The sequence below is a fragment of the Rattus rattus genome, chromosome 11 (genome assembly GCF_011064425.1).
Source record: "Rattus rattus isolate New Zealand chromosome 11, Rrattus_CSIRO_v1, whole genome shotgun sequence".
Taxonomy (NCBI): domain Eukaryota; kingdom Metazoa; phylum Chordata; class Mammalia; order Rodentia; family Muridae; genus Rattus; species Rattus rattus.
In genome coordinates this window covers 73,195,853-73,220,974 of record NC_046164.1, presented here as the reverse complement: position 1 = coordinate 73,220,974, position 25,122 = coordinate 73,195,853, and the positions used below count along the sequence as shown (strand labels likewise).

At 52.3% G+C, this 25,122-nt stretch overlaps 2 protein-coding genes across 2 annotated transcripts; both read right to left on the bottom strand.

Moving 5' to 3' along the window:
• Positions 1-595: 595 nt before the first annotated feature.
• On the bottom strand, positions 596-3,888 carry Osm (oncostatin M). The gene is made up of 3 exons (XM_032916776.1): positions 3,803-3,888; positions 2,124-2,260; positions 596-1,532 (listed from the first exon to the last, which is right to left on the bottom strand). The coding sequence occupies exons 1-3, from the start codon at positions 3,834-3,836 to the stop codon at positions 984-986; spliced, it is 720 nt and encodes a 239-aa protein (XP_032772667.1). The 5' UTR covers positions 3,837-3,888; the 3' UTR covers positions 596-983.
• A 14,158-nt stretch (positions 3,889-18,046) lies between these two features.
• On the bottom strand, positions 18,047-22,712 carry Castor1 (cytosolic arginine sensor for mTORC1 subunit 1). Its single transcript, XM_032916231.1, has 10 exons — positions 22,686-22,712; positions 22,395-22,545; positions 21,800-21,870; positions 20,476-20,660; positions 20,262-20,394; positions 19,655-19,778; positions 19,191-19,304; positions 18,951-19,033; positions 18,749-18,843; positions 18,047-18,600 (listed from the first exon to the last, which is right to left on the bottom strand). Exons 2-10 carry the CDS (start codon positions 22,505-22,507, stop codon positions 18,523-18,525), a joined length of 996 nt encoding a protein of 331 aa, XP_032772122.1. The 5' UTR covers positions 22,508-22,545; positions 22,686-22,712; the 3' UTR covers positions 18,047-18,522.
• Positions 22,713-25,122: the final 2,410 nt, after the last annotated feature.

The window sequence follows — 25,122 nt, the reverse complement described above, 5'->3', positions numbered from 1 at the left end:
CATTATAAATAGACCTTATAAATATAAAACAGATTAAAAATGATAAAAAAAAATAAGACAATAAATTAGTCATGTTCTTCCAAGTAGTTGCTCACCAGAGTCTTCAAGAGGACTGGTTCAGCCTGTGAAAAATTCCACAACACACCACCAGAGGGAGCACCAAGCAGCAAGGACTCAAGATGGGGCTACCAGGCACTGGGAGATCTCCCATAAGCCCACCCCACGACCGTTTGCACCATAGGTTCCCATTTACAGACTTTGATGTCCACCCTATGTCAGAGACCAGCTGACAGGAGGAAGGGGGGCATTACATAAGGACCCACACACACAACACTGCTGACATTCATACATTATATATATATATATACATATATATATATATATAATATATATATATAATATATATATAAAGTCTTGTTCACAGTCACACAGAGAATTAGGGAACAAACTAGGCTCTGAGCTCTCTTCCTTTAAACTTCCAGATCAGTGCTCCTTCTAGGACACCCTGCCCCCACTGCAACTGCCACCAATGAGGTCACCCAGATGTCCAGGTATCTGGCCGGAGTGGGACGGAGGCATGAGAGAGAGAGAGAGAGCATCAGACCAGACCTCTCTTTGGAACCCAGCCACAGGGAAAGGAGGAAGTCTGGAGGCAACGGCTTCAAGTCATAAGAGGAAAGGACCAAACATCCTGAGGGGTTCAGCCCGGGTGGTGAATCAGCTTGTGTCATCAGACCCCTGAATCGATGGAAAGCCTCTGGTCACACGTGGCCTGACCCAGCCACCCCACTGGGACTGGAGGCTTGGAGTGGGATCACCACGACCTGACTATCCTTGTGGTCCAGAGTGGTAGTAGGGGGCACTCAACGTCACCCTTTAAAGTGCTCTTCCGCGTGGCCCTGATCACAGGAGTAGCTTTGAAAGCCTCTACGAGGCGGCATCCCGTCTCAACAGACTACGCTGTCTGTCAGTGTGTCTTTAGGTCACCGGGGCACCAGGGACCTGAGCATGGCGCTCTGGCTGCTCCGGGAGGGTCTGATTCTGCGGTCTCCCTTGAGCCAGGCCCAGAGTGGGCTGTGTCTCCGGCTGCGCCTGGAGCCATCCCCCCACTCTTCGAAGACTCTCCCCACTGAGCCCATGAAGCGATGGTAGCCCGAGAGGAAGCGGCAGCTGTCTATCTTGATCTGAAAGATGCCTGAGGCTGTGGTAGTGGGTCGTGAGGCCCCAGAGTCTGCCTGTGTGGGCTCAGGGATCTCCAGGGGTGGGTGGAGCAGCCGAGCCATGCAGTAAACATTGTTCCTGATGCCTTGGATGTTCTGCCTGGCCCTCTCCAGCTCTGGAAAATCCTGAATCTTGGGAAATTGCTGTCTGAAAGCACCCAGTTGGTGCCAGACTCTGCCCAGCGTGGCGTGCACGGTGCTCAGGAAGTCAGGCTTAATCAGCTGCCGGAGCATGTCCTCACTGGGGAAGGCCACAGGGTGCTCCGTGCAGGCAGCTCTCAGGGAGAGCGTGTTCAGGTTTTGGTGGAGGATCTGAGGAAGGAAGAGATCGAGGAGTGCATGACAGAACCCCCCACAACACACACACACACACACACACACACACACACACACACACACACACACACACAGAGAAACCTGCCTTCGCTGCCTTTGAAATGTGAGCTCTTGTTTGATCTTCCCAGCAAAGAAATGAAAAACCAGGAGAGATGGGCTCAGCGGTTAGGAGCACTGGCTGCTCTTCCAGAGGTCCTGAGTTCAAATCCCAGCAACTACATGGTGGCTCATAATCATCTGTAATGAGATCTGATGCCCTATTCTGGTGTATCTGAGGACAGCTACAGTGTACTCATATATAATAAATAAATACATCTTTTAAAAAAGAGAGAGAGGGTCCCTAGGTGTGGGTGTGATGGAGGCTACAGGAGCTCTGACAGGCTCACTCCCTGAGAACAAAGTGCCAAACCTTCCAGACACTTAAGGAATGGAGATGGGAATCGAGCAGCTCCACCGTCCCTAGAATAACTCAGTTTCCCCTCCTGCCCCTTCCTGGTCCTCCATGTGCTCACTCTCACTAGTCCCAAGATTCTCTGAGGTTCAAGTGCCCTGAGGGCTGAAGCTTACATAGGGCTCCAAGAGCGATGCCGTGTTCCCCGTGATGTTCGCCTGACTCTTCAACTGGCTGAGGAGCTTCGGGGAAGAGCTGGAGCAGCCACGCTTGGCCCATGACATGTTCAGGAACAGGAGCGCAAGGGCCAAACCTAGGGCAGAGAAGGGCTCCGTTACCTGGCTGGTGGTAGGTACAGTCCCTTACGTACGCCCAGGGGAGAAGCTGGGCATGCAGTAGGCGCTGGGTTTGCATAGGGGCACTCACTGGGGCCACCACCTTCCACCACAAGCCAAACAAGGTGAGGGAGATGATGATGGCTGCAATGACCCAGCAGCTCTTAAGACAGAAGTTGGGTGTTAGCCCGCAGCATCCCTGTCCTGACCTTAGGGCATACGGGACAAACAAGATGAGTCCTCTATGGGATGTCTAGTTTCATACAAGGGTTAGTTCTGTGCTAAGACGGACACGGAAGTCCCTGACTCCCGCATAGACTTTAACATTCCCTGTAGGCAGAATAGAGTGGACCAGGAGGCTGGCCTGAGGTGCAGCCCCAGGGTAGCAGATCACCTGAGCTTTGTTCCTTGAGCCAGAAAAGGCACCTCTCCACTCACAGGGCAAGCTAGTGCTGACACCCATTCTACTGAAAGGCAAGCTAGGTGCAAGAAAAAAATCCTGCCCAGGTCACACATGCCCAGCACTACACACACACACACACACACACACACACACACACACACACACACACACACACACACACACACACACACACACACACACACACACAGGGAGGGATACTGGGAGCCCATGAGAAGGTTGTGGGGGTGAGGGCAGACAGACTAGCATAGCAAAGTTCCAGCTCGCCAGCCCCCACCCTCACAGGCACCGGCAACCACGTGGTCGGAAGGGGCCTGTGGCGCAATGGCCCGGAAGGCTGTGACACCATCCTTCCCTTCCTACAAACCAACCAGCCCCCTGGGGAGGGCCAGGAGCCCAGGCGTGCCAACCACAAGTCCCCTCCCCATCTTCCCCAGGTGTCTGCAGCCACACTACGGGTGAGGGCACACAGTGAGCGCGTAACAGGTGCACGTGGACCAGTGCGCGTAGGGGTGTTGCCACAGACCTGGGTGAAGCCCTGCGGTACCTGCCCTGTTCACTGGGGGTTCTGGTCCGCAGGTGAGCCTTCCTATGTTACTGGGAGGGAGGACCCTCGCCACATTGATGGCCTGTCCCCCTGTGGGTGTGGCTGTGTGTGCGGTGGGATGATCGAAGGACCTCTGACTTGGTTGGCTTTCCATCTACCCCAGACCCTGAGAATTGAATCAGAGCAAGAAGGCCCCATCCCAGCACTTGCTCCTTTCCTCACAGATCTGGAACTTCCTTTTCTGCTCATCCCCTACCTGCCTCAGGCTTCTCCAGCTTCTTCTCACTCTTTCTCCTCTTCTCTCGTGCCCTGGTCCCCTCCATGGTCTCTCTCTCTCTCTCTCTCATCTCCTCTGCAAACCTCCCAGAAGTACCCCATCTCCACCTGTGGGTGAGCTGGGGCCTCAGTTCCTGACCCCTGACCTTCTAGTTTTCTCTCTCATCGAATCCTTCATTTGATGCCAGGTCTGCTGCTCCCAAGGGCAGAGGGTGCCCACAGCAGCCACTTGGCACAGCTGTGCCCTGGGATGGCAGAAAGGAAGGAAGTACTTACTAAGCAGTGTTCTCGGTGGAAGCTGAGCCCGCATGCTGGGTCCTGGTGATTCGGCCCGTGCCTCTCAGGGGTGACACGGCTTGGCTGGGTGTCCTGCGGGCTGGCAGCCACTTTATGCCCGACGGGGCGATTGGCCAACACCTCGTGAGGTGGGTGGGGAGGGGGAGGGGGGAGGGCAGGCCTTCTGGGAACATGACCCCAAAAACCAAAGTCTCCCCAGGCGGCCAATGGGCGCCAGGCGCCATGACATGCCCGCTCCTCCTCCCGTTTTCTTCGAATTCGTTCTTCGAGGTCAGCCCCACGCCCAAAAATGATGTAAACCGCAGCCTCAGCCTTCTTGGGGTGAGCAGGCAGCATGGGGGTCCGTGTCATCTTCAGGGGCCAGTCCAGGAGTAAGAGAAGAAGTTGCAAGGTAGGCCACCCTTGGTCCAGGAACCACTAACCTCATAGGACACCGAGGTTTAGGACTAAAGGGAGCCAGACATCTTCCTCGTTGAGTGCCCTTCCCACCCTCTCGCTTGGGCTGTCGGGACATCTGTGAGCGGAAACCACCAGGCTCTGGGCACAGAGCCAGACTCGGGCCCCAAGATTGTGGCTCTAATCCCAGGGCAGCATCTTTTAACCCAACTCATTCCCACCGTCTTCATTAACTGCCCCCTACCAGCCTTCCCAATCCCAGGTTCCCTCTCTCTAGACAGAATTCTTTAGGGCACTTGGAGCAAGAGAAATTGGTGACCAGGTTTCAAAGCTTCTGACATGCTGTGTCATCTGAAGCACGTCATTCAGCCACTTTGAGCCTCCTCACCTTTGAAACAGAGAGAGAAAAGCATTCCTCGGTTTACCTTACAAGGTCACCCCCAACATGGACATATAAGGCAAAAAAGCCTTTGAGGAAAAAAGAAAAGACAACTTGAATTCCAAGTACTAGTGTTCCGGGGGACGGGATGGAGGGGGGCGGGGGAGACGGGGAAGCTGTGAGCTCAGAGGGGAAGCTGGAGGGGTGGGGGTGCTGTGACAGTTGGACACAAGGTTTCACTTTCTCTGAAAGATAGCGATCCCTCACGGGTGGGTCCTCTGCTTCTCAGCACTGACTGGATGTGCTGACTTGTGGCCCCGGAGAAAGTGTCTCCGAGTCGATCTACTGCTTTACTGTGGTAAACTGAGGTCCAGGCTGACCCAGATCCACAGGCCATGTTTGGAAGCACAGCATGTCTGCCAAGCTAGAATTTGCCAAGCATCCTTAGGTTGTAACCTCAGGAACCAGAGGTACCGCCTCTTGGTCCTCATATATTCATTCAACAAACCTCTTCTCTGCCCCCAACTCCCTGTCCAGGAGGCGACTGTGGCCTCATCCGCCCATTCTCTGCACCCAGCAGAGTGTTCCCCTTGTTAGCAACCCACCAGTGCAGCCTGGTCTAGATCCTCCTCCTGAGGTTCATTTCCTCCTCCTGAATTCCTCACCTCTGCCCACCCCAGGGTGCTGTTCCCTAGGGCCCTGGCCAGGGATCCTTCTGCATTTCAGGTCCCTGATGTCATCCTGGGGCAGTCCCTATACCCCTACCCTCAAGCCCTCACTATGACAAGGAGACAGAGAGAAGCTCCGAGTAACTCTGGACCTGGCTGGAGAGTCCTACACAGTGCTGTGCTGGACCAATATGTTGGCAAGAGGACATATTCTCCTCTCTTCTCTTCTTCTTCTTCTTCTTCTTCTTCTTCTTCTTCTTCTTCTTCTTCTTCTTCTTCTTCTTCTTCTTCTTCTTCTTCTTCTTCTTCTTCTTCTTCTTCTTCTTCTTCTTCTTCTTCTTCTCCTCCTCCTCCTTCTCCTTCTCCTTCTCCTCTCTCTCCTTCTCCTTCTCCTCTCCTCCTTCTCCTTCTCCTTCTCCTTCTCCTTCTCCTTCTTCTTCTTCTTCTTCTTCTTCTTCACCTCAGCGGTTCCTCCTTCCCTCCCACGGACCATACACTACCTCCTCTGTTTAAAACAGAGCTTCAAAGGGGTGCGTTGGCCTGCTGGAGGCCACCTGCACAGTTGAGAGGGTGTTCAGAGCTGGGTGGGGTGGTACACATTTACAATCCCTATTTCTCTAGCGGCTGAGACAGGATTGTGCATCAGAGGCCAGCCTGGGAGAGACAAGGAGACCCGATCTCAAACAAAATCAGAAGCTGGGCATACAGTCCCAGCACTTGGGAGACGTGGCAGATCACTCTCTACAAGTTCCAGGCCAGCAGGGAGACTCTGTCTCAAATAAATAAATAAATAAATTTAATTAAATAAAGTCAAAGGGGCTGTCCTTATCCACCTAGGCCAGCGCCTAGCCTCCGAGCTTAATGCCCTGAGGGTGTCCTACTCCCGGAGAGGAGGAAGGAAGATCTTTGCCTTTATTTACCCGGTGTTTAAAGGCACATCTTAGCTCCAGGCCGAGTGTCGTGCTGTACAGGCTACTGGGACTAAGGTCATCAAGAGCAGGGCCTGTGTGCATATTTATTTCCTGGAACTGTCAAAACGGCAGGCAACAGACCCACAAGGGACTGATTGAGGGAGGAGGGAGGGGGTCCTCTTCCCAAAGATACCAAAATCTATGAAACCTCAGACCCTTCTAAAAACAGTGTAGTGTATGCATGGACCCTCCACAGGGCCTCCTGTAGACAGAACCCTTCGCTAGATGACGTATAATCTCCAGCTCATGGCAAATGCTCTGTGTAATCAACTGGGGAAATCACAAAAAGAGCGCGTGCACATGTTCCTTACGGAGGCGTTTATCTCTGCCTGCCTTCTAGTTCCGCACTCACTCATTTGAGTCCTCTGAGGTGGGGCCTATGGATGAGGGGGGCTGTGCCACAAGCTGTGCATCCTCCACGACCCAGTGCATCTCCTGCCACTGTAGGGGCTAGACATTCGAGTAAGCTCTCTCTGGGGCTGGAGCCTCCCACACACCTCTCTCTAGCTGTTGATTTATTCAGGCCAGCTCTCACCTGTGTAGCCCAGGCTGACCTCCAGCTCACCCTGTAACCCAGATTGGCTTTAGAGTCTCAGTCTTCTTGCCTTGGCTTCCCTGTCTTGGGATCATTGGAATGTGCCACCCCACATTCCAATGTTTCTCTGTGTAGCCCTGGCTGTCCTAGAACTCATTCTGTAGACCAGGTTGGCCTAGAACTCTGAGATCTGCCTGCTTCTGTCTCCCATGTGCTGGGATTAAAGGTGTGCATCGGGGTTGGGGATTTAGCTCAGTGGTAGAGCGCTTGCCTAGGGAAGCGCAGGCCCTGGGTTCGGTCCCCAGCTCCAAAAAAAAAACCAAAAAAAAAAAAAAAAAAAAAAAAAAAAAAAGGTGTGCATCACCCAGTTATCCTGAACTCTTTGTATGTGGTACGTGCACACATGCTTGTGTGTGTGTGTGTGTGTGTGTGTGTGTGTGTGTGTGTGTGTTTATGAGGGTAAGTACATAAACTGTACATGCAGAGGCCAGAGTCATAGTTAAACAGAGTAGAGTGTTTTCTATTACTCTCTACTTTTGCATAGTGTGTATGTGTGTGGGTTGTATGTGAATATGTGTGTATATATGGTATCTATATATAGTGCATATGGTGTGTGTATACGTAGGGTGTGGGGGTGTGTATATGTTTGTGTATATATGGTGTGCGTGTTCATATGTGTGTGGTGGAGGTGGTATGTGAATGTGTGAGTATATATAGCATCTATATATAGTTCATATGGTGCATGTATGTGTGGTATGTGTGTATACATTGAGTGTGGGTTTGTGTATATATATATGGTGTGTGCGTGTTGGATGTGGATGTGTGTATATGGTGTGTATGTGTAGGTATGGGTGTATGTATGGTGTGAGTAGTCAAAGTGGATGGTGTGTGTGTGTGTGTATATATGTGTGTGTGTGTGTGGTAGATGTGGCTGTGTATGTTCATATGGTGTGTGTGGTGGAGATGGTGTGTGGATGTGTGTATATATATATGTGGCATTTCTATATGGTGCATGTATGTATGTATATGTGCATGTATGTGTGTATACATGGAGTGGGGGTATATGTGTATATGTGTATGTATATATGGCATGTGTGTGGTGGATATGGATGTGTGTATGTGGTGTGTGTATGTGTGCAGGGTATGTGGTAGATATGTTTGTGTGCATGTGGTGTGTGTATGTTCATATGGTGTGTGTGTGGTGGGGGTGGGGTGTGGATGCATGTGTATGTGCATGTAAGCAGAGGAGGACACCATGCATCCTGCTCTGTCCTTCTGTCTCATCCCTTGAGATGGGAGCTGTCACTGGTCTGGAGCTAGGCTAGCCTTTGGCACTTCCTGCTCCACTCCGTCCTCAGTGCTGGGGTCGCAGGCCTGCACGACTACACCTGGCTTTTCTCATGGGTTCTGGAGCTTAGGTCCTCATTCTTGCACAGCTAGCCCTTTACTGATAGAGTCATTTTCGTGCCTCCTGATTTCTTTCCTAACCCAGTTGCACTGAATCAGAGCCTTCTTTTGCTTGCCTCTTTACAAACCCGTTCCCAAACAGTCACATCCGAGATACTGCGAGTTGGGATTGTACATTCTTTCTAACTTGGGGAACAGGCTCCAGCCCATAACAGAAGTGGAAGGTGCTATACGCAGGGGCAGTGGGTGTGGCCTGCCTCGCTACCATCCAGGCAAAGCGTGAGGGAAGATGCGTCAGCGATTCTGGTGAGGTCAGTGCCCAGTGACGTCCTTGTCACCATCAGGAAAGGCTTGCAACAGTCAGTATAAATAGGATTTCAACCACAGGGCCCAGGATGTCCCCTCTTCCTGGGCCACGTCAGCCAGGTCCGCGTGATGTGGAGAGGAAGAGAGGGTGGGTTTGCTTCCTCAGAACTGCTATCTCCCGGCCTTTCCGGCCCACCCTCCGGCTATGAGGGCCCTGCCTCTTTAACTGCACAGACTAGATCTGCCCTGGCTTGAGTCGTACTTGCTGTGACAGAGGTAGACACTGATTCAAGTTCTGGCCTCGACTGCCTGTGAGCCTGATGTTTTCAACCCAGTCACAGCATCTCCCAGGGCCTCAGTTTCTCTCCTCTGTAAACTTCAATGGCACAATTAAACGAGGAGCACAAACAGTCCAATTAAAGATGGGCAAAAGGCCAGGTGCGGTAGCACATGCCTGTGATCCCAGCACTTGGGATGCAGAAACAGAAGGATCGGGAGTTCAAGATCAACCTCAACTCATAGTGACATCAAGGCAATCTGGGGTACACGAGAGCCTGAGAAAGAAAGAAGAAGGCATGGGAGCCAGCAGGCAATCTGGGGTACACGAGAGCCTGAGAAAGAAAGAAGAAGGCATGAGAGCCAGCAGGGAAATGACCTGGGCAGTGTGCTGGGGAAACACTGGCCGCACAGTACAGGTCTGAATTCCATTCTCAGAACCGACAGGAAAATGCCAGGTGTGGTGCCACAGGCCTGTGATCCAAGCACTGATGGGGTAGAAACTCAGGGTCAGGGTCAGGGTCAGGGTCAGGATTAGGCATAGGGTCAGGTCAGGGTCAGGTTTAGGGTCAGTGTCAGGGTCAGGATTAGGGTTAGGGTTAGGGTTAGGAGCCAGCCTAACTGGAGAGCTCTGGGCTAATGAGAGACTCTGCCTCAAAGGAGGTTGAAGGATGCCACCCAAGGTCGTCTCCAGCCTTCATGTGCATGTGCACATGTGCACACAAGCATACACACACACACACACACACACACACACACACACACTCACTCACACCATTGACGAAGCATTTGATCAGACATTTTCTACTGAAGAGAAGGTGCTGGAACTAAATGGTAGATGCATACATGTTGTTCTCAGCACTCAGAAGGCAGATGCAGGTGGATCTCTGTGAACTTGAGAACTTGAGGCCAGCCTGGTCTGTAGAGTGAGTTCCAAAACTATACAGAAAACCCCTGTCTCGGGGAAAAAAAAAAAAAAAAAAAGGATGGGCGTATATGAAAGATTGCTCAATACCGAGAGGTTCTATGGAGGCACAGAGCCGCACTGCACCGTTCTGCACTGAGTCAGAGACAGATAGCAACAGGTGTGGGCGAGGATACAGAGACACTAGAAGCCTGGACACTAGGGATGCAAGACACTGCCTGGGAAGCAGTTTGAGAAGCACAAAGAGTGTGACTGGACAGTTCACTCCTAAACTCAGGCCCCAGACACACCGGAGAACACCTCTCAGTTATTTTTCTGAGCTAAATTCTTCCTCTTTACCACAGGCTAGTCCTCGATCTGTAAAACAGGCTAATCTGCAGGTCACTGTATAATCAAGGCTGGCTTCGAACTCATGGCAACCTTTCTGCCTTCGCCTTCCAAACACTAGGTTTATAGGTGTGCACAGCAGGCAAACAAAAACAAAACAAAACCCTTGTTCTAATAAGAAGCAAAACTAGGCCTGGTGGTCATAGCCCATGCCTTTAATCCTGGCACTTGGGAGGCAGAGGCAGGTGGAGCTCTGTGAATCTGAGGCCAGCCTGGTCTACAGAGTGAGTTCCAAGACAGAACTTGGCTACACAGAGAAACCCTGTCTCAAAAAAACTAAAGGAGGGCTGGAGAGAGGGCTCAGCGGTTAAGAGCACTGACTGCTCTTCCAGAGGTCCTGAGCTCAATTCCCAGCAACCACAACCATCTGTAATGATATCTGATGCCCTCTTCTGGTGTGTCTGAAGACAGCTATGATGTACTTATACATAATCAATCAATCAATCAATCAATCTTTTTTTAAAAAGAGGAGGAGGAAGAGGAGGAAGAGGAGGAGGAGGAGGGAGAAGAGGAGGAGGAGAAATTGAGTGGTGATGCTAGTGCTCATACACGATGTCAGGATAGACAGCAGAATGGTACCAGGCGTCTGGGAATCAGGATGGGGAGTGACTGTTAGAGTCTGAGGAGGAATGACAGGAGATGCTAGAATTGGGTGGTAGAGACTACCTCATAACCCTGGGTGAGGGAAAAGCACAGAACTCCGTACATTGGATGATATAAAGGCTGTATCTGAATTTTTTTTTCTTTTTTTTTTTTTTTTTTGGTGCTGGGGACCGAACCTAGGGCCTTGCGATTGCTAGGCAAACCCTCTACCCCTGTGCTAAATCCCCAACCCCGTCTCTGAATTTTTTTAAGTGTAGTAAGTGGTACAGGCACCGTTTAAGATACTTAGTGTCGGGGTTGGGGATTTAGCTCAGTGGTTCGTCCCCAGTCTGGGAAAAAAAAAAAAAAAAGAAAAGAAAAGAAAAAAAAAAAAAAGAGATACTTAGTGTCACTCAAGGACTGAGCCTGACCCTCAGTGGACATTTAGTAAACATGTACCTTGCAGTTCCTGGGGTAGACAAAGGCGCACATTGGCTTATGTCACTGAGTGGCTTTGGGGCAGTTGGGAAAGGCAGGGTTACGTAAGCCCCAGTGAGCAAGGACATGCAGGGTCAGAGAGGTCGTGGGGCCCAGGAGATCCCTTGTTGTGTGGTTGCCATGGAGTTTTCCTGGGACCTGGCTTGCCAAAAGGTATGTTCTATGTTGAGTAATGGCTCCTCCAGGGGTCTGAAGTCTGATTCAGAGAAGGAAGGAAGGTGGCCGGAGAGTCCTCTCAGATCTGTGACTCTCTCTGTCCCCGCCACCCAGACTGGTGAGCCATCTGCCACAGAGCCTTTGACCAGACCTGCCCCAGGGAAACCCAGACTGAGGGAAGCCCCGGGGACAGTGACAACAGACAGACTGACAAGCTTACAACAGAGCAGAAGCTTCTCTGTCCAGCAGTCTCAAGGCTGCTTGCCCCAATGACACCACCACTACGAGCCCAGGTTTTGCCTGTGAGGTGAGAGGCAGGCATGATCACAGAATGTCCAGAGCCCCATCCCCAGAGCTGTGTGGCTTCAAGGGAAACACTGTGTCGCAGAGTAACATGATGGGAGTTCAGCTGTGCCCCCACTTTTCTGTCATGACGACCTAGAAGACACTGCCCGTTTTTGAAACAGGGTCTCATGAAGCCCAGGCGGGCCTTGAGCTTCTAGGTAGCTGACACTGAAATTCTCTTCCCCCTGCCTCCACTACTAAATGTAAAGGCCTAGAAGGTATGGGGGTTGAATCCAGGCCTTCTTGCATGCTTGGTAAGCACTGTACGATCAACCTACCTGCCCAGCCCTTAGAACACCTGTTTTGAAATATTTTTTTGAAATATTTTGAAACATTTTCCTAAAATGTTTAGGTTCCTGGCCGCAATAAACTGGGTAGGTTTCTAGATTTTGCATTACACACTCACAAACAGCACACCACCGGTTCCTCATAACCACTTTAGGAGCCAGCTCCATTTTGCAGATGGAGAAACTGAGGCAGAGAAGGCAGAGTCCCGGAATGGGAGAAAATGCAGGCTGGAACCCTGATAGCCTCTTCCTAAGCCAAGAGACCCACCAACACATTCAATGGATTGTCTAGAGCTGATGGCTCAAGGAAAGCAAAAAGGACAGCCTCTCCACAGGGGGAGGAATGGGTATCACACCGAGCGGGGCTAAATGGCACAGGACCAGGCGGGTCCCGAGAGTCTGATGGGGGTGGGGAGAAAACAAGGAAGGGAAGTGTGCCCCGGTGCTTACACTGCAGACAGGGCCTGGGGGTCCAGCAGGTGCTGGAGAAACATCAGTTAACATCTGCACAGCCATCCAGATGTGGCCATCTGTAGAAGCTGCAGCACAGAGGATTCATGGCTCCCAGCCCTCAGGACCAAGGCACTCTCTGCCGGCACGTGTGCACCAACACGTCTGTGGCCAGGCTTCCAGAAGGACGACATCCGGGTGGCTGGTTGGAGCAGCTGATCTCAGGAAGTCCGTCTGGCTCTTAGGTTCCTTTCCCAAGGAATGGAGTTTCTGTCACCCTTGTCACACCGGTGCACATGATCTTGCTTCTGGGCAGCTTTGAAAACATGCTGACTTTTTCCTTGACTTTTCTTCTTCTTTTTTTTTTTTTTTTAATAGCATGTTCAAAAATTTGCTTTTTTGCCCACTCTAGATTGCAACACTTTCCAGGAAAAGTAACTGAAAAAAAAAAAAAAAAAGACCAAAACGTGCCGCACGTTCCCCTCCTTTGTAAAGTTCACTCGGCCATGCATTTCCACAAAAGCAGTACCTGCTTACCTCTAAAAGAAGGGAGCTAACGGTGGAGGGCTGACTCCCACAGTGTGTGTGTGCACCTGCGTGTGTGCGTGTGCGTGCCTGTGTCCATGTCCAGTGTCTTCCTCAGTCACCGTTCACTGTATGTATGTATGTATGTATGTATGTATGTATGTATGTATGTATGCATTTATTGGCAGGGTCTCTAAGTGAACTTGGGTCACTAGTTTAACTGGACTGGCTATCCAGCAGGCTCTAGGGATCCGCCTGTCTCTGCCTTTAACACTAGACTACAGATCTGCCCCACAGCCCTCAACTTTTGCCTGGTTACTGGGCATCTGACCTCAGATCTTCATGCATGTAAAGCCGGCACACATTACTGCCCTTTTACATTTAGGACTTGAGTACCAGAGACAAACAAACATGAAAGAGAAGTTATAGCTGGGTGTGGTGGCACACGCCTTTATTCCCAGCACTCAGGGGGCAGAAGCAGGTGGAGCGCTGAATTTAAGACCAGCCTGGTCTACAGAGTGAGTTCGAGGGACAGCCAGGGCTACACAAAGAAAGTCTGTCTTAAAGACACACACACACACACACACACACACACACACACACACACAGAGAGAGAGAGAGAGAGAGAGAGAGAGAGAGAGAGAGAGAGAGAGAGATGTGGAAAGGAGCGACTCCCGAGGCCTATCAGCAAGTCCACTGAGAAAATGACTTGGGGGGAGGGCCGTAAAAAGCCACCTTCTTCCATGTGTGTTCCTAAGGAAACCCCAAAGAAACGCCACATGATTACACTGATACAGAAAAGAAGCTCATCCGGTGCTCCAAGGAGAGGCCATCAAAACACCCTGTTTCCAAGCACTTCCTGGTGGCTGTCAGTCAGTGGATAGGAGGGTGTTAAGGGAGTTCCTGGTCACTGTGTTCTAGAATGAACTTAACATCAGGACAGAGGAGCCATTCCACCTGACTTAGACTATGAGTTTAAGGGCCCAAAGTGGACAACTCCCAAATTTCTTCAAAAGATAATGAGCAAACAAAAATATAGCATGCTGTACAATGAAGATTAACACCCAAGAGGAGGGCATACTGACGCATGCCACAATGCAGAGGCCACTCGGGAACAGTAAGTTGGGGCTGGAGAGGTGGCTCAGTGGTTAAGAGCACTGACTGTTCTTCCAGAGGACCCAGGTTCAATTCCCAGCACCTACATGGCAGCTCACAACTGTCTGTGACTCCAAAACCTGACACCTTCACAAAGATATACATGCAGACAAGACACTAATGGACAGAAGGAGAAGGAGAAGAAGAAGAAGAAGAAGAAGAAGAAGAAGAAGAAGAAGAAGAAGAAGAAGAAGAAGAAGAAGAAGAAGAAGAAGAAGATTAAACTAACTGGAAGCAAGGACATAAGTCACACTTTAGTTATAAGGTTCCATCGAGATAAACCACAGAGGACAATGCAGAGAGAGGATATGGACTGGTGGTGGGCAGGGCAGGGAGGAATGGGAGTGGCCTGGCTGCTAATGTGTTGCAGGGCCTCCTTTTGGGGTGGTGAAAGATTTTGGACCAGATGTGCCAATACTGTTGAATCCCTCGCTTTCAAATAGCTATGAGCACACCCATCGCAATCCCAGCACTTGGGGGGGGGGGACTGAGGCAGGAGGATCATGAGTTCCAGAACAGCCTGACCCACAAACAAGAACCCGACTCAAGAAAGAAAAAAGACACAGTAAAATTATGCAAATGCTATGTCGACCTAAAAATTGGGGAAGAAACTGGCGAGATGGCTCAGCAGTTTAAGAGCACTTGCTGCTCTTGCAGAGGACCCAGATCCAGTCCTAGGATCCACACAGATTCACAGCCTCCTCTCATACCAATCCCTGGGGATCTGACGGCCTCTTCTGACATCGGCAGGCACTGCACGTAAATAGTGCACAGACATGCACGCATGCAGGCAAGCAGGCAGACAGGCATACACATAAAAATGGAATAAACAGCTGTTTCAATAAGTTAGGGGACCCAGGAGATGGTCGTGGGTAAAGAGTTTGCTGTACTAGCGATGGCCTGAGTTCAGCTCCCCAGCATCTTGGAAAAGCTGAGCATGCTGGTGGCCATTAGAAGCCCTAGGGCTGGGGGTCAAAGGCAGGCATGTCCCATGGACTCACTGGCCAGACGGTCCAGCAGGAACATGGAGCTCTAGATTCAGTGAGAGACCCTACCTCAAAAATGAGGTGGCGGGGCTGGAGAGATGGCTCAGCGGTTAAGAGCACCCGACTGTTCTTCCAGAGGTCATGAGTTCAATTCCCAGCAACCACATGGTGGCTCACAACCATCTGTAAAGAGATCCGATGCCCTCTTCTGGTGTGTCTGAAGACAGCTATAGTCTACTTATATATAATAAATGAATAAATCTAACAAAAAAAAAAAATGAGGTGGCAAGCCATAAAGGAAGACACCTGACTTTGACCTCTGTCCTCCACACGGATGTGCATTCCTGCATGCATCCACACACACACATAAGTACATGGAAGCATACAGCACGCGTACACACACACACACACACACACACACACACACACACACACACACACACCCCAAGAAAGGAACTAAGGAAGAGCTTAAAAGCACAGCAAGAGGTTGGGGTGTAACTCAGTATGTGAGAGGCTCTGGGTTTGTCTTCAATACGGAAGAGAAGAAGGAAAGAAGGGTGGGGAGGGAAGGAAAGATACAGGACAGAAGGACGGAGGGAGGGAGACATTCAGCCACCTCAGGAAAGTCAAGAGGTCCCCAAGGTTGCACGCGTGAGGGGGAGGCCCAGGGTTTTCCTAAGGAGAAGAAACACAGCTGAGTGGCTGTGTTCCTCAGGGGACATCCTGGGGGACACTCACAGGTACAGTGATAGGACAGGGAAACTGGGGCACTGGTCCCAGGAGACCAGGAACAAGAACACCCAGAAGGTGCTGTGTGGTGATGGGGGAAGGGCAGGGGCTGGAGAGTAGGTGACCTTTTGGGGTCTAGGCAGAAAGCCACACACACTCGCTTCAGGGCATATCAGGCAAGGAAACGGTGGTGGAGATGGAGTCAATTAGAGCTGGAGCAGGCAGGAGAGCGAGAGGCCAGCTCTTCCCTGTGTACAGGGTCCCTGGAGAAAAGCAACAGGGGCAGAGGGCACATGTGATCATATAAGCACCAAAGATGATAACCCCGGTACACACACACACACACACACACACACACACACACACACACACACTCACATACACACACATACACTCACACACATGCACACTTACCCACACACTCACACACACTTACATGCACTCATATACACTCTTGCATACACACTCACACATATACACATATATACACTCACACATGCACTTACACACATACACTCACACACACTCACACACACATTCACACGCACATACACATACATGCACTCATACACACTCTCAAACGCATTCATGCACACACACACATTCATACATGCACTCGCACACACACATACACACACATGCACTCACACACACATACACACACATGCACTCACACACACATATACTCACATACATACATTCACATAGTACCCACATTCTACATGATGCTACAACTCACCCCCTAAGAAGAAGTCCTGAGCACCCCTAGAACTGGCACTCATGGCTCAGAAGCACAGCACCATGATCCTCTTGGGAAAGTGACACAGACGGGGGCCATTGCTCAATATCTCCACTCTATCCAGCCCAGGGTCAGGGAGGAGCCAGGGCCAGACCTCGCGTGCCTGCCCACACAACTACGGTCACCAGCAACAGACGCCCAGCCACCAACGCAGACAGCTGGGATTACAAGGGGTCTTGCAAAATCTTTCCCATCCTTCAGGGCTCAGCCTAAAGTCAGTCAGTGTCTGTCTGTCTGACTGTCTGTCTATCTCGGCCTGGTGAACACATGGACCCTTTTCTACTTTGTTAGCCCTGTGTGGTGACCTTAAACAGTCACTCTCTGGACTTCGTTTCCACCTATGCAAAGTGAGGCTAAGACTGTATGCGTGTGAGCCAACAGCACATCCCCCTTAGCAGCCTTCCTCAGAGGCAGGCACTGAGGTCAGTGAGAAAGGCAGCCTTCCTTGTGCTATGCAGTGCTAGCAGCAGACAAGCTCACCTCCTGCTCCTGCCCGAGCAGCCTGAGTGTCCTGGCCCACCTCCAGTGCAGGCTGCCCACCCCCACATCTGAGCCTACACCAGTCCCCCACTATAGGAGACAGGACTTCTCCATCCCACTCCCAACCATAGACAAACTCCAGATAAATGTCCCTTCCCAGGGTTCCGGAAGGAACTGTTTCCTACACATGGGGAAACTGAGGCTGAAGAAAAGGACAAGCCAAGGCCTCTGACCACTCACTCACCATGCCGGGCTGTGCTCTAGGCTCATCTGATCTGCAACCTGAGGCTCTAGCCTTGGGGGTCCCCAGAGCCAGGCGGGCATACTGCCAGAAGCCTGCCTGTGTGGTGGCTTTTCTAGGGAGTCACTATGACCTGGGTACACAGAAGTCACACCCTTCTTCTGGTCCTGAGCATGGGTGGGTCCGAACTGAAGGTACCTGATAACCTCCCAGGGTATGTGTGGGGCCCTGGGCCCTGCAATGGAGTCCTGGTTTTACTGAGCAGGAGGCCCCATGACAGAAAAATCCAGGCGCAGATGTGCCCATCACATAGTAGCAGACGACAAGGAAGGCTCCAAGGGGTTCCCGATCTGTCTGCATAGCCCTGCACCTCAGCAGCAAAAGGCCTGGCCACCATTCCAAGTGTCATAAACTGTGTGACTTCTCCAAAAGAGGGACAGAAGAATTGAGGCCAGGCCCATAAGAATGCAGAATAAGAAAGGTGCTGTGAGACCTCCTGGAGAGGTTCTCTGGTATCCAGCCAGCGGACTCTTAGGTAAGAGGGATAGGGAATTTCTCCCAGTGTCCAGAACTCTAGGTGGTTTTGTATAAGTAACTGAGAATGAAGGGACGCTCCGGGTTAGAGATGAACAGCCTTGGCTGGGAACCACATGACTTAGTCACAAATATGTTAGAGGCTTCAGTTCCTCATTTGTCACACACATATACTGCTGGAAAAGCCAAGGAGGTGGGGACAAGTCTGGGAGAGACCAAGATCTGACACTGGCTGTCACTTGGAACCAGAGGGCACAGCCCCGCAAGTCTTTTATTTATTTAAACAGTCACGAAAATAAAAGTGAGATGTAATTCTTCTTTCAGAGCCCCAAGAAGGGAGTGCACTGTGGGAACTCATCTGGCTGGGTCCCAGGCTGGAGATCAGAGCCCAGTCCTGGGGGACATGAGCCTTAGCCAGGTGAGAGGCAGCCCGAGCTGTAGACAGGCACCACAATGCTGAGGTCACATAGAAAGTGTTGAGTTGAGGGTCTAAGCCCCAAGCACCAAGGTGTCTTCTGTGGGCAGACATGTCCACAAGTTCCAGCTTCATACGGCTTACGTACAAACGGCAGAACCGGGGTCCCTTGGCAGAATCAGGGGCTCATTCTGAAGCTTCAGGAAATAGCTCAGAAAAGCTCTGAAAGCCCAGGGGGGTAAGACAGTGTTGGGAGTCTGCTGTTCCCTATGGATCTTTGGCAGCCAGGCCTTCCTGCCTTCGCTGGAGTATATCGATGACACAGCTGATCTCGTCTTCAGGAACCTAGAGTGATCGACCGCACGGCATGAAGGGCTAGGCTGACTCTGGCCAGGGACACCCAACTCCCTAAGCCAGCTGCGGTGTCTCCCTTCCCCCACCACCAGGACCTCGATGTGTTTGCTGGAACCCCCATCCCAACCCAGGTCCTCACCAGTGCATGGTCAAAGTTGAAAGTGCTGATGTAGTAAGCGGAGACATCGACAGCCGCCAGGGGGCCCGCGATCTGGGCCACAATCCCACACTCATCTGAGGGTTGGAGACACAGGCGGCTTACCCTAGATGCTGTGAAGACTCACAGGCCCGCCTGCCCTTCTCCTCCCTCCCCTCCTATACAGGGAGTGAGCGGTCCTCACCGAAGCCCAGGGGCTGTCCCCCGATGCGCACCATCCTCCACAGCTCCCCGGAAGAACTGGTCAGCAGGAGGTCACTGGGGAACCTGGGGAAGCAGGTGGGTGACGGGAAGGGCACCGAACGCATCCCCACATAGCCTGATCCGTGCGGCGTGTCCTGATAACCTCAGAACCGGGTGACCCTCCTCCACCTTCCCTGAGGCTGGCTGAGGGTCTATGGAAAATCAAGGAAAGTTTACATACTTTTTCTGGGTCTCTGCGTCCATGACAATGGAGATGTAACCCTCAATGAGGGAGAAGGCGAAGAATGGAATGGAAGTTGACTCAGGACCACCGGAGGCTGCCTCCTTGGGGACACTGAAGAGGGGTGACAGGGTCAAGGGCTCTGTCAGGCACATGACCCTCTCCACTTCTCGATGAGCAGATCACAGAGGGGAAGCCGGAACGGACAGCTCTGGGAAGGCCCTTGAATCAATATGCATTGTGACACCCCTGATTTCTTGAGTGATGAACCCTAACTGCCAGAGACCACAGGCCTTGGGCAATATGGCTGGAAGTGGTTCGGCCTACACCTCTGGCTGAGGGCTAGCAGGCTGTCAGGACCCTAAGGCACTGAGCAGGACACAGAGTGTCAGAAGGGATGAGACAAAGGTCAGAGGGTAGGAAACGCTAGTGGGAGGCAGAGATCAAGTGCACACACGACCCACCTGTGCGAGTAGAAGAGGACATCGATGAGGGTGGTGGCAACAGCCGGCAACGTCTCAGGGTCCAGTGTCAGGACACAAAAGCGGTTCTGTGGGCTCTGAATGGGATGCACCGTGGGACTGGGCCCTGCTCAGGATACAGGGGCCACAAGGTGAAAAGGTTATCTTGGACTGGGGCGACCCCTGGTGGCAGGTCAGGGAAGGGCTCCATCTTATACAGTGAGAGACCGCGTTTTCCCCCCTTTTTTTTTTTTTTTTGGTTCTTTTTTTTCCGGAGCTGGGGACCGAACCCAGGGCCTTGCGCTTCCTAGGCAAGCGCTCTACCGCTGAGCTAAATCCCCAACCCGTTTTCCACCCTTTTAAAAGACGATGGCTCAGCAGTTAGGAGCACTGACTGCTCTTCCAGAGGTCCTGAGTTCAAATCCCAGCAACCACATGGTGGCTCACAACCATCTGTAATGAGATCTGATGCCCTCTTCTGGTGTGTCTGAAGACAGTGACAGTGTACTCACATACATAAAATAAATAAATAAATCTTTAAAAAAAAAAAAAAACCCTCCTGTGGGAAGAGATCTCACTGAAATCTGGGTGTTGGGAGGGCAGACCTCACCGTGCTGGGCTTGGGGAAAGCCATTGCTGGAATCGTCCCCCGTGACAGGCACAGGCTCCCCGCCTACTTCACGGTAGATTTGAAACTCTTGGGCCAGCGTGTGGATCACCACAGACAGGTCCTGCTCCCGTACCTGGGTCAAGACAAAGAAGACATATTATGCAACACCAGGCCCCTCTGCCTATGTCCTGCATCAGCACCTGCCCAAACCCACCAGGATGAAGTCTGTCTGGTACGTGGACAGCATCAGAACAGACACGTGGTGTTCAGCCAGCGGGGCAATGACAGACCGGGCAATCTTCGTAACTCCAGCAGCCTGCACCACCGAGCCACTGTGAGACACGTTCATCACCAGCCACGTGGCCTCCGCCACTTGCAGGAACTCAGATGGGGGTAGCTCTGTGGGCAGGAGGTACATGCCTGGTTAGCGGGCTCCTCTCGGCCTCTGTTTCTCTGTCTAAAGCTTGTCCAGTTCCAATGTAGATCTGTTTCCTGACAGACTTGGAGCATAGGGCTGTACCAGATCATTTCGCCTCAGTGTGTGTCGTGCAGGCATTCTGAGTGAGCATTACTGCTCCAAACTCCAGAACTAAGTTCAAGGCCCAGCTTTCTTTTTCTTCTTTTTTCTTTTTTAGCATTTTGCTGTGATTTGGGACAAGTGTGTTTGGGGGGGGTGTGATTGTTTACTTTGAGGCAGAGTCCTACCATGTAGATTAAGCTGAGATTTAACTTAAACCGATCCTGCTGCCACACCTCGTCCGTGCTGGGATTATAAACACTGTTCAGTCTCAGTTTCCTATCTGCAAAATGTTTAGTCCTCAGGACTTTTTGGCTTAAAGGGCTTCACAGCACCACCAGAGGGCGCTCGGTGATCAACGGATGGGGAAGTTCCCTTGCAGACAGGAGATTTCCCTACACAGCAGGGAATCTAACTCCTTTGGGAGGCAGGCTCGGCCAAACTCTAGGTGGCTAGCTTGAGACTCCAAGCCTTAGAGGCTGAGCCAAACAGGCAGAAATGGGAGCCAGAAGTCAGCTCCCCGGTCCTAGTCCTGAACAAGGGCCAGGGTAGCTGTTGTTTGCCCAAGCACAGCCAGGAGGCCCCAGGACCCTGCTCTGGGCTTGCTGCCTGCTCCTGCATTCCTTCCCTAACCCTCAGACTCCTAGACTTCCCAGGCCAGTAAGGGAGGAGCTGGCTTTCACTGGGGAGACAAGTCCAAGAAGAACTAATGTTCAGGGATAAAACAGCTGCAGAATAAGAGGGCTCTCTTATTCTCCCCTAAAACTGTGAGACACCACCATCACCCCTGCTGGCCTGGGATTCATATCCAGCTCCTTGTGGGTTTTACGTTTATAAAACTCTGACAAACACTGTTAAACTGTCACGACTACACCCTACACAAGAGAAAACAGTCCTTAAGCAAGTGAGTGAAGATGTGAGCCCAGACCGATACTCCTTTGAGGTCTAAGCTGTCTAGGAAGCCGGATCCCTAAACCTAGCAAGAATACTGCTTAGAGGTGAGTGAAAAACCAGTTCCCACCTTTAAAGCCCTCTTCATCCACCATGAGTGTGTAATCTTCCGGAGTCTCAGTCAGGCTGAAGAACTTGCACCTAGTAGGGAGGGAAGGGGTGGGAAGACTTTCAGCCTAGAGTGAATGGGATGGAGACAGCAAGTGAACTTTGTTCCAGCAGCACTAAAGGACCCCCCGCCAGGAGCCTTCCGGACCCGCACTCAGGCCTCAATTTCTTCCTTGGATCAGTGAGTCTAGGTCCCAAATTTGGGATCTCCCCTCCATTCCATAACCTAGAAGTGTCAGGCTTTGGGCCCCCTGGACAACTCTCAAACTTAACGCGAGGCGTCTGGGAAGGGGCTACCTCCTGGCAAGGAACACATGCCTCCACTACACTGCCCACTCCAAGAAGTTTGCACCTTGACAAGCCCGGGAAGGGGAGCCCTCCGGGCCGGATAGGCGGCGTCCCAGAAAGGGTAGGCCCAGGCCGGATGGAGGCCAGAGTGGCTAGCGTCCCCACCCGGTACCCGCTGCTTCGCGGCGAGTCTAGTCCTCCGCCCCTGGCCCAGAGGGACAGAGAAGCCTCCACCCGCCCGACCTGCGCTCGTGAACCCGGGTGCGCACCGGCTGCGACTGGGCAGGAAGAGCAGCTTGATGAGCGGGTGGGTGTAGAGCCAGAGGCCCGGACGCGCGAGGCTCAGTACTCGCACCCGGTGCTCTAGGATGTGAAGTTCCATCGCAGATCCCGCAGCCCTGGCCTCGCCGCCAGCTAGACCTAGGCAGGAGGCGATGCGGAGGCTCCGGGCTTAAAGAAGCACCGCCCGCTACCGGCCCTCCCAGCCAGGGATCCACTCTTCGGCGGCCACGCCCACAGCCACTGAGAAGTGGCCACGCCTCCTCCTGAGCCCTGCCTACCCGACGCTGCGGGCTGCCTTCGAACTTCGCCAAAACCAGCTCCACTCTTCTAGCCTCAGCCTGAGGATCAAGGCCTGCCCTCACCCATCTGTGGCTTCCAGGACCCGCCTAGGACACGCCCTTTCCGCTGGACGCCGGCCGTGTTGGGGCTGGGAACGTGCTAGGAGCTCCCGGTCTCATGTCTATCCTCCAGGCTCGCACGTGGGCTGTATAGTTAAAGCCATTAAGACTCGGACCCTGGCGGCGGTAGTGCGCATTTTTAATCCCAGCACTAGGGAGGCAGAGGCAGGCAGATCTCTGTAAGTTTGAAGCCAGACTAGTCTACAGAGCGAGTTCCAGGACAGCCAGAACTACACAGAAAAAACCTGTCTGGACTCCCGTCCTGTACCCACCCCCACCCCCACCCCCCAACACACACACACACACACACACACACAGACGCAGAGATCTCAAAGCCGGACTGGAGCTCTTTTGGGGCCGAGCTGTCCACAAATCTCCGGAGTGGGGAGGTTAGGTTGGAGACCCGTGGTGGAGCCCTAGTATCTTCCTTTTACTGCGGAGATCTGTGTGTGTGTGCGCGCCGGGGTGGGGGGGTGGGGGGTGGGGCGGGGTGGGAGGGTTAGGGGGAGGGGTGCTGCAGAGCTGACAAGGCTGGTAGGGACTAAAGACTCATAAGAATGGGCTGCTCAAGGTTGGTATTGCCAATACTGCATCCCTACCTTGTCACTGTTTAAACCAGCTGAAATCTGGCCTGTGAGACCCAGTTTTTAGTCAACCAACTAGAATGTAGAAGGTGCCCCATTAAGGAACAGAAAAATGGTCCTCCTCACCTGTCTGAGCAACATACTGTGGGTGCTGAATCTTATTCCAGGGACAACCCAGAAATATCTGAGGTGAGAAAGCCCAGGCCTCGACACTGAGGGGACAGGCCATAGTATTTGAGGTTCCCTGGTGTTCAAGCCAGAGACTTGAGCCTTGTTGAAGTTTTCTTAAAACTTGTCATTATTAGCAGAACTCAACTGACTTGAGCACATCTAAATTAGCTACAGATCCAAGAAGGCCCCCAAGCACTGGCAGACACCCCAGGTATGACCAAGCGTCTGACGGTTTAAGAAAACCTCAAGGCTGCGCAGGAATGAGCAAGCACAGGTTGATGGCATGGCAGGATGGGGCATGCTCCCAAGGGCCTTCGTTTGGCCCAGGCACTGGGCTTCAGGTTGGAGGCTTTGAACGAGGCAGTTTCAAGTAGGCCTTGGCTGTGATCAAGACCCAGCAGGCCCATGCAGGACTTCACGCTCTGGGCCCTGCATCGCAGGCAGAAAGAAGCTGGGCTCGGTCCTGTTCCTGGCTTTGCTAGCTCCAGATGATTCTCATGGAACAGTGTGCAACCGCCACATCCTGGCCTGTCCCCTGGAGAACTGGGGGGGGGGGGGTGTCTTTCAAAGGCTGGGACCATCTCATTACGGCAAGTGTGGGCAGAGTGGGAAAACTCAGGGGTGAGAGGCAGGAGGCCGAGTGTGTGAAGCTGCCCAGAGCCTCGGGTCAGCATTCGCCTCTCGGGCCTCAGTATCCCCGGCTGTACCAGGAGGACATTCTAGGCCCAGGCAATGCCTGAAAGTTCCCTGTGAGTCTGCCTCTCCCTCCCTGCTCCCTGCTATGGTCTGACCCAGCTTGGTCTCAGGCCAGGAACAACCACTATTGTTTGACTAGAAAAGCTGCTTCCTCAGCAGAAGGGGGGGCCCTCTCCCAGGGACACCCTGTTCTCGTCACTGCCAGTTATCAGGTTGTCACTGAGCACCTGCCTGCCCCTCTACGGCAGTCTGCTCACTTGGGTGAGGGGCTCGGGGTACAAATGTGGCTCTTGGAGGACAACATAGAATTCCTCTTATGTCAGGCACAGGCCCAGCCTGGCACGTGGACTGTGTCAGCAGATGGAAAGTAGCATTGTATCAAGGAGGCCAACTTCTCCCCTTACCTGTCTGCCTCAGGTGGAGGCCTGTGTCAGGCGTCTGCAGTGCCTTGCCCTAGTGGCAGCCCCTGATGCTGTGAGAGTGAGTTCTCAAAAGTTACCTGGGATCTGAAGTGAGCAACGCCTGAAAGTTCCTACCAAGGCTGTTTTTCCCTAGTCCCTGCTATGGTCAGCGTCTAGGTCTGGTCTTGGTGGAGGAACAGCTTTAGGCTACCTCTTTAAGGTCTACTCCCCACCCCCAATAAAGAAGCACAGACCAAGGTGTTGGGGACGGACGATTCCCTGCTCTGACCCAGGGGTGGGCTTCAGCCTGGATTGACTCTGTCAGGAGGTGGACATGGAAGCAAAGATGGGTTGAAAGAGAAGGGCCAAGAAGAGCAGCTGGCTCTGGACTTAGTGTCTCCTGTACGTTTCAGAGGGGCTCCTGCTGAGGGACGAGGGAGGATATCCCTTTGGGTCCCTAGCTAC